At 36.0% G+C, this 9654-nt stretch overlaps 1 protein-coding gene across 2 annotated transcripts in view; it reads right to left on the bottom strand.

Moving 5' to 3' along the window:
* Positions 1 to 643: 643 nt before the first annotated feature.
* The window catches only part of LOC149543254 (D-tagatose-1,6-bisphosphate aldolase subunit), a 52069-nt gene continuing 43058 nt past the window's right edge, over positions 644 to 9654 (bottom strand). For both annotated transcript variants that reach the window (XM_089798102.1, XM_089798101.1), the window contains exon 5: positions 644 to 1072. In XM_089798102.1, coding sequence (XP_089654228.1) covers positions 905 to 1072 — 168 coding nt within the window. In that variant the 3' untranslated portion in view covers positions 644 to 904. The remainder of the gene's footprint in view (positions 1073 to 9654) is intronic.

Here is a 9654-nt window from a genome sequence, read left to right as displayed (position 1 = left end):
CAATTAAATTATTTTTTATTATTACAATTTCCAACCACTACCATATTGGTTCCATAAATTATGTATTTGTACCCTAACACTCTTGGGTAACCGCTCAAAAGAGTGGACTTTTAAGGAAGTCTTTCTTTTGTACCTTCTACATCATCCTCTTCATTGAAAACCTTAACATAAAGATTCTGGAGCTAGTTAAGATCATTTACAAGAAGCTCCTGTCTCAAAGCCATTTCGTTATTGCTTATGCATGCATTGTAGCAGCTCTTCTAATCGCCCAAAAAATATCCTTATTCTTAATTGTAGTTACGAGTTAAGCCATGAAGGAATGTTATTATCACTACAGAAAACAGTGTCTTTTAATATGTGAGTTGAAACACAAATTTCTTTGCTGGATTCCCTAATCAATAAGAGAGTGTTAAGTGGCCATGTTGGAAATGACAATAAAATCATCTACAATCATTTAAATTATCTGATCATAACATTTTTTGACCATGAGATTCCTGCTTCTGGGTAAGATTGTGTGAGAGTTTTTTGCATCAACATTTTGGATCATACTCAATGATCCATCATCAGGATGAGAGTGCTACCCAGAAGCAGGAATCTCATTATCATGGATTGTGGAAATCTGTTATCTTTAATTTTTTGACCATTTTTGAAGAGCAACAATTTTTTGTCAATTTAGTTAAATGCCTATGCTTTTCTTCGCAAAGACAAACATCCTTGATGAAAGATACGTGCATGCAGCAATCAACCATGTCTTACAATACTTACAAAAAAGTCCTGCAAAAGGAATGAAAGAAGATGAGGTTGTGCAAGGCAGTACATTGGTTGCCAATGAATATGAGATGAAATGGACAGATGAGTTATATACAATTCATCGATATTTCTCAAGACCGTCTATAAAACTGCATTAAAAATTCCACTGCCAGTATATTTTCTCAACAATTCCACCTCCAGTTCGAACAGCAAAACGAAGCCTCTCAGCAGCAGGTGGAATACCCCAGAGAAGTGGTACAGCAACTGTCATTGTAAGCTTTTCCTGTAAACCTCCTTTGCTCTCCTTTTCAGCAATTACAACCTGGTAACATTTTCTCATTATTAGATAAAGACAAAAGTTGAATGAGAAAGAATTAGAAACAGATAGCTTTATCTCCTCACGTTCTTAATTTTATTTTTGAAACCTCGTTCTACTTCTAAATTTAGTTTTGTTCCTCTATAGTATATGAAAATACCACAGAAGAATATTCAGAACATATTATTCTCTACACAAAAGGAATAATCCAGGGAAAGGAAGTCAATTTGATAGGAAACAAGAAATTAGAAAGATTTGATTTCATTTGATTGAAGACAAACTTAAACTTGTAGCCATTCTACCGTATCAATAGTTGAAGGCTTTTTCACGCAGTGTGTTGGTAAGTGCTGGTGTTGTTGTGACCACGAAGGCCCAAATGTCTGCTAGACTGTTGTGATCACAGGCATGTGCCTTCGCTATCCATTGTGCTCATGGGTTTAAGCCTCAGCTTTGTTAAATGAGGATGAGTTCCCCAGTTTGTGACCTATTTGGGTCATAGCATCCGGTCAAAAGAATTTCACATGGTACCAGAAGGCATGTCATGACAGCATCACTAATCATGTTAAAAAATTTACCTGGCACTTAGAAAAGAAAAGGAAAACATATCAATATTTGAAGACAAGGTAAGTTCATGCCAGAAAAATGGTGAACACTTCATTGACCCGCAATATCCCGAGTGGGGTCTTACTGAAAGTTTCTTAATCGAAAACTGAGGCAAGCTGTCACAGTCTATATTGAAGGTTTAAATTATGCAATTTGAATTTCCAGAATTGAATTGTACTGAGGGACTTATTTAAAATTTCAAGGTTCAACCAGCAACTACTTGTTATTTTCGATAAAGCAACTGATGAAAAGGATTTGCACTTCCTTCTTAACAAGATAAAAAACTTACCCAAACCAGTAATATAAAAGACAGAGAATATCCGAACAATATCAACTTATCCAAACAATCACCAGCAATTTCACAAACACCAAATTATATCATAACAGTAATAAACATAAGAAGAATCCCTTCACAATCACAGTTTTTCAAGGATGCTGTTCATTAAATAGGATTATGATTCATAGTTAGTTGCACCTGGATGTAGACGCCAACAATAAGAATCCCTGATATAAGCCAAATGCAATGGCAGACAACTCCACTGGCTCAAGGTTCATTCCTAGTCGACATTCACCCAACAGCATGCATACAACAAACTACTCAGTGACACGGCACAGACCTGCTGCTGTAATACAGGCACCCACTTCAAAAGCCTTATAACACGGCAATATCCGCTGAGAAACCACGCTTGACATATTTTGACAAAGCTTTAATGACAGCATCGCAACCTTGAGCTGACACAGTCTTTCCAAACAATCAAGCGCATGCCTAGAATACAACCTCCTGTCGTGACATTGTTTCTCGGCCCAATAACAACACACACAGAGGCACATGATACTAAGCAGTCACAGAAATCACTTATGCAATCTCATAATTGATTCCTCCGCTAGACCACTTGATAGCAATCTACAAACTCCATTACAATCTTCCAAAAACGGACAATTAACATTAATCCTAAGGTAGATTCACTCTCGGCAACTGGGGTTACATCCAATCTGCTTTTCCCAGAAGGTTTGCATCTTCAAGGAATACCAGTCACAGAGATGGTAACAAAAACCACCATTTGTTAGCAAAGTCTCCAATATGCCTCTTGTGATACCCTTTTCCCCAACATAAGAGCCATGCACATGATTTTTTCTCGGGAGTTGACAAAGAAGAGCGTTACATAAGGAGCACCCAACCAGAGGTTTGACAAGTGTCTAGCTTAAGACAAAATTATATCCGCCAACTCAAGAAGGGAACTTCCAATGCTGAGGCATATATTTAATTTTGTCTTAATACAGCAAATCCCAAACTTAATGTGGTGGGGACAACTATAGTGAGGTCATAAATAATTAAGCCGAGAGGCTTTCTGCAGTGGCAGCACTATTCAATGTAAACACTTTCCATTTTGAAAAAAAAAAAATTGACGTTCATTTACATGTCAGAAAAACAAAATAGAAATAGACTAAATATAATTAAAATAAAAAACAAAGAGAAATGGAAGTAAAAATGAGGCAGATCAAGAGTCTCGAATCATTTCCTCATGCCTCTTAGACTCACATAAAAATGTCATGATGAAAATTATGGGATTATGAAAATAGGCGCCTCAAGAAGGATATCTCTCGGCTTATTTTATATATATATAACATATATAAGCTAGTTTTACTTTAACCATGTCATGACTTCCCTTTTAAAAATAGTCTACCGAGATGGTGAGTAGACTAACTAAGCTCTTGTAAGAATTAAATATGTGAAGGGAACAGTCCTCCCCATGATTGCTTTCCCTCAAGCAATCGTAAGGCCAGATGTTGCAAAATGTTCTCATTTTCCCAAGTTGCATCGTCAACAGGTGTATCCTTCCATCGCACCAAATATACTTTGATGGTTTTGTTACACAGTTGCTTCTCCCTTACCTCGAACACCTCCATGGATACCAACACTAATTTCCATTCCTCATCCAAATGGGGCAATCCTGGAGAGGGCATAATATGTTGTTTAATAGCCTTTTTGAGACAAGAAAGGTGGAAGACATCATGGATCTCGCTATCATCTAGTAACTCCCCTCACTACCCTATAGAGATGATAAAATTGGGGTCTAAGATTTTTTAAGCCATTCTTCAATGAACTTTGCCACTATTGGAACACCATGTACCCAATCTCAGAACCCCTCTCGGTTCTATGGCAATCAGCGTATATATTTTGTTGATCCTGTCCATGTTGAATGTTATCCTTGAGAATACAAAAGATATCCTACTAATCCTGCAACTGATCTTTTTCCCTTAGAGCTCTGCTCTCCTCTAAATCTAACCCAAGGAAAGATAATGGCTCATAACCATAGAGGTCTTTGAAAGGTTAAATGTGGATATTCATGTGGTAAGTTGAATTATGGCAATATTCTCCCATATACAACCATTTGACCCATGCTCTTTGCTGCCCTGCAACATAATTACAAAGATAATCCTCTAACCATTTATTCATCACCTTTGTCTGTCAATCTGTCTAAGAATGGTAGTTGGTACTAGGGGTCAACTTTGTCTCTGCCAATCTGAACAATTCCTGCCAGAACACACTGGAAAACTTGGTGTCCCTGTCACTAATAATGGTCTTAGGTAGACCATGCAATCTAAAGACCTTTCTAAAAAATAATTCTGCTCCTTGAGAGGTTGTCCAGATAGTTGTAATAGGATAGAAATGTGCACTATTAGCCATCTTGTCAACCACAACAAAGTTGCTATTGCTACCCTGAACTCTTAGTAGACCTATGATGAAATCTGAAAGATTCCCAATTCCAGTGACCATAGAAATTACCTTTTGTTTCAAAATCTGAATCTCTGACTAGCGTTTGTTACCACTAAATGATCTTAGCTGAACTCTGGTTTCTTTTTTCTTTTCCTTGTTTTTTCAATTTTTTGGGGTTTTTCGAAAATAAAATAATTGCATAACAAATAGGAAATCAATAGCACTTAAGAAATGTAAACATATACTGCAAATATTATCATTACTAAATTCTGAAATAGTACAGACCCAAACCAACCAGCAACCTAATATATTAACTCCAAAGAGATCACTGCCAATATACAATACTGTCTTAAACAGGGATCAACACCAGCTACAGGGAGATGCTCTGAGAATGATTCAACCCTTAATAAATTGTTGCAATGAACCATCCAATGCCAAAGGGAAGCTATGGCGTCCAATGATGAAGAAAAGACCACCTCCAACCCCCACATGAGCTGTTGCAATGAAATGTTTGTTGCCAAAAGTTGGTCGCCCAGCTGCAAGTGCCCTACTCCACTCAAATGATAATGCCAAGATAAATCGACCTACTTCTTTGTCAATCTGAATGCAATGAAATACAACTCCAATCATCGAGACCTATTGCGGTTTGCGTCCCAACAGTTGAGACTTGAGGGTTTCGTCCCAAGCCACAAAATCGCCCTTCCTGAGCAATTTCACAATTCATAAGTTTCAAAATGCCAAAAGATAATGAACAATTAGGTCTTCATCTCCTTATAACTTCTCCCAAGTGCAAATCGAACCCTAAATGAGAATTACACTTTGCACTTTATAATAAAATAACATTTTCCCAAATAAAGGCGTCCAGGCTATAGAAAAAACATTATTAAAATATCATAACTTAGCACCAAAAAGTCTCTGGATAGTGAAAATAGTTTATAATAATTCAAGACCTTTCCAACGAGCTATAACATAGGCACATTTGATCAAACGAAGCCATATTCCCCTTATTACTCTGAAATGGCTATATAAATAGCCTTATTATAAATTATTTAAATGCTTAAGAAATATTTAAATATATTTAAATATTCTTCATTTTGCCTCTGAAAGCCCAAACCAACCAAATAAATATGAAACTGACCATGTCACCTGTCTGTGACTAATACTGGACGAGATGGGTCAATTGGTAATCCCTTCCCTATAATCTAGGGATGCTCCTAGAAACCAGGGAATGCACCCTGGCATCCTGAAACTGAAACCATGGAATGGTCCCGTGGAGCCTCACATCTGTAAAGTACCACATCCTCCTCAAATGTAGAGGTACCCACTATAATCAAGGAACTACAAACAATTGACTCCCAACTGCCTATAAAGTCAAGCCCGCTCACAAAATATCCTGTATGAGTCTCTATCCACAATTGCTAGCCTACGAGACCCCCATGATAGGCTAACTCACATAACTCTGCTAGTCAGACTAAAGAGGGGGCATGACAGTCCTCCCTTCTCAGAGATGCTTGCCCACAAGCACTTGCAATGTTGGGTGCTGCAAAATGGATTCACCCTCCCAAATGGTATCCTCTATGGGTAGACCTCTCCAATGTACCAAATACTCCCGAATCACCATGCTTCTCAGTTGTCGTTCCCTCACCTCAAGAATCTCCTCAGGAACCAAAGTCAACTTACCTTCCTCATCCAAAGGAGGTAAATCGGGTGATGCTATAATATGTTGCCCCAGTGCCTTCTTCAAGCATTATACGTGGAACACATTATGAATCCTACCATCAGGTGGAAACTCAACCTCATAAGAAACCTCTCCAACTCGCCTGAGAACTTTGTAAGGTCCATAAAAATGAGGTTTGAGCTTCTCAGCTCCTCCCCCTTTAAGGGTGCTCTGTCGGTAGGGCTATAAGCATAGGAAAACCATGTCATCCACCTCAAATACCCTCTTGGTCCTATGCCAATCAACATACATCTTCTATTGATTCTCTGCATGCTATAAGTTCTCCCTCAGAGAACTCATGATATCTTGGTTCTCTTGTAACCAATCCTGTGCCAAAGGAACTCTATCATCACTCAAAGCAAGATCAACAAATGATAATGCATTGTAGTCATAAAGAGCTCTAAAAGGAGACATATCAATGGACATGTGGAGCGTAGTATAATAAAAATACTCAACCAGATGCAAACAACGCACCCATGCCTTCTGCTGCCCCGACACATAGCTACACAGATGTTACATCCCAGATTTTGACCTAATTTAAATTTATTTATAGTCGTTGAATTGAATGGTTTTCTTTCATGATCATGTGAAAAGGGTAGTTAAATATATCCGTTGTATTCATTATGCTAACTATTTAATGATGATGGTCGTTATCCATTGTTTGTCATGTGATGATTAGCAGTTGCTTGATTTCAAATTTATGGTTAATAATTAAATTCCTTATCTACATTAAATGTTATTATGGATTTATCATGGAACTTGTTATTAATGTGGAAAATGTTGCATGGGTGGTTGCAAGAGAAGATGAAGGGGAAAGCATTGCTAAACGGGATCAACGGAATGGGATACTAGTTTAGTCCAATTATCGAGTTAACGGGTAACCTTTAACAGTCTTGGTAAGGACCTAGTGACTTGAACATCAAGATACAATTGATGGACACGCATTAGCAATTAAATAAACATTTAAAATATTAGTTATTTTTTATTAATTAAAAATAATGCGTACCTCAAATGGCTTTCGATTGATTTTTTCACCACATCATTATAATGTATATTTATGTACATGCACATAGATATATAAATAAAGGTGGCACCATAATATTATTTTTATACAAAATTTTATCTAATACGTACATTTAAATATATCTACAAGAAGATAAAACAATCTTCCAAATAAAGCATGTATTTAGATATACATAATAATAGATACGACCTTCGGTAAAATATATAATATGGTGCCAAATCATAAATACATCTACGTGCAAGTAGATAAATATATTGTAAATTATCCTTGATTTATAACCTTCAAATCTTTTTCCATATTTATTCAATTTCTTGCTAGAAACTGAAATGCACATTTGGCATATCACATTGGCGTTCAAGAAGCCAAGTCCTTTCTTTATAAGTTACAACTTCTTGGAAGCCAAAAGGTTTTTCGAATACTTCTTTAAATTATGAAAGCCATGAGAGACCATAGAGTCATTTCTTACGATATACCTCTGCAGCATTTCTTACAGTGGATCCCTCTGAAATTTTCTTTTCATGCTTTCCCTGCATAACATTTTTGCTACGATAACTTTCCTTTCATTTATATTTTTCTTGCTAAAGTACGTGACTATGTCCAGAGTTCTTTCTGTAAAGGAGCTGATTGATAGCATCTAGTCAAGACTCAATTACTTTCCAAATTTTACCAAGTTATGTGGTTGCCCCCATATCCCAAAGATTACAATATGTTTTTACTAGATACTATTGGAATTTTTTTGAAATTACAGCAGTGAGATACAGTTCCAGAATAAGCCGTAAGTCATCTTTGTTTAATATCATCGATTAGTTCTTCTTTAGAACAGAACTTCTTATGATGAGTCAAGACCAAGTATCCATGACATGATATCATATCTTTATTCTACTGTTGAATATCATAATCAAATGTTATTTATTCTACAAGTCTTAAATTTATGTTTCTCAAATCATAGAAATGTGATATGCTGGAAACATATAATATTCTTATATCAGTTGAGGATCAACAGAAAGAGCTAGTTTCTCTAAGATCCAAACACCTAGGACTCACCCAGCTGTATAGGCAAGGAAGAGGTGAAGAGGTGAGATAGAAATTTGCATTAACAAGGAATAAAAATCAGACATGACATAACAATTCTAAATTATTTGAAAAAGAAAAATCATTTAATAGCTCATGCATATTCATACTTATTATTCCCTTGTTGTCAAGTCGAACGGTGGTGATCGGGTCATTGAACCCATCTAAAAACTTTGGCCAAGGTCGTTAAAGGCATGTTTGCCATCTATAATCACTTGATGTCGGTAATGCCAGTTATTCAGACATGTCCGTCCATAACTGTGCGGACATTCTAAACACCGGAATGCTCAGATGGCTAGACTAGAAGTATCCCAAGCCTGATCCTGGGGTACGGAAGGTCTTTCTATTCAATAGATTGTGTGGAGATGAATATGGTCCGAGGTTGGGAGGTTAAGCCTAAGTCAATGCTTCTCCTCTTACCAAAAGTTGAGACTTGCACAACCAATTAAAGACTCACCAGATACTTTTCGTATGTTCCTCTTTCTATTTCATGTTGTGCATTTACTTTAATTGTATCCAAGGAAAAATAGTAAATCGTTATTTCAGTTATTTTAGTTGATCGTTATTATAGTTATTTCAGTTGATCATTATTATAGTTATTTCAGTTGATCGTTATTACAGTTATTTCAATTGATCGTTATTACAGTTATTTTAGTTGATCATTATTACAATTATTTTAGTTAATCATTATTACAATTATTTTAGTTGAACGTTATTTCAGTTGGTTTTGTTATCTTAGTTAATCGTTAGCAGTTAAAATCAATTAATGTCTCATGAAAAGGAATTCAAGATATTTTGTTTCAATAAATAGTTGAGGAAAACTCTTTCTAGATCTCCTTTATTTTGTTATGAAAATCCGTTTGTTACATATGGTATCAGAGCGCTAGGTTCGACACTGAGCCTAAGGCACACTACTTTCTAGTAAATTTGAAAACTCTTAGAATAAACATACAGGATGCAAGTACGTAAAACACCTCGCAAGAAGGCAAGACATCCCATTTTTTTGTACCTGATTAAGAACATGCCAAACTTCAATTACACTTGTTCCATGCCTCAAGACAATGTAACCTAAAATAGGCTTTGCAACGAATGAAGGAAAGAGTAAGGTGGACTCCTAGTAAAGCAGCATATAGAAACAAAGTAATTCAGAACCGGAATGCTAGTCAGAACAATTCTCTTATGCACTTCCATAGATCTTGGATGGTGCAAGATATGTACAAATCTGAAACAGAACTGAATGCTAAGAAACAAAATTTAGATTCCATAATATAAACATCCTCAAAAGAGGAATTTTTTGTAAATAAAGGCTGTTGCAAATGTAGCATAGAAGTATTAAAGTTGATTAGATTAATTTGTTTATTCATGTGTTATATCCACTCGCAATCTCTTTTAATTGTTGAAGGCATGCTTTCAAAAAAAAAATATATATATATATATATATATATACAACAAAT

Source organism: Cupressus sempervirens, chromosome 8 (assembly GCF_028749045.1).
Source record: "Cupressus sempervirens isolate cs-2001-9-10 chromosome 8, ASM2874904v1, whole genome shotgun sequence".
NCBI lineage: Eukaryota > Viridiplantae > Streptophyta > Pinopsida > Cupressales > Cupressaceae > Cupressus > Cupressus sempervirens.
This window is presented reverse-complemented; position numbering and strand designations above follow the sequence as displayed.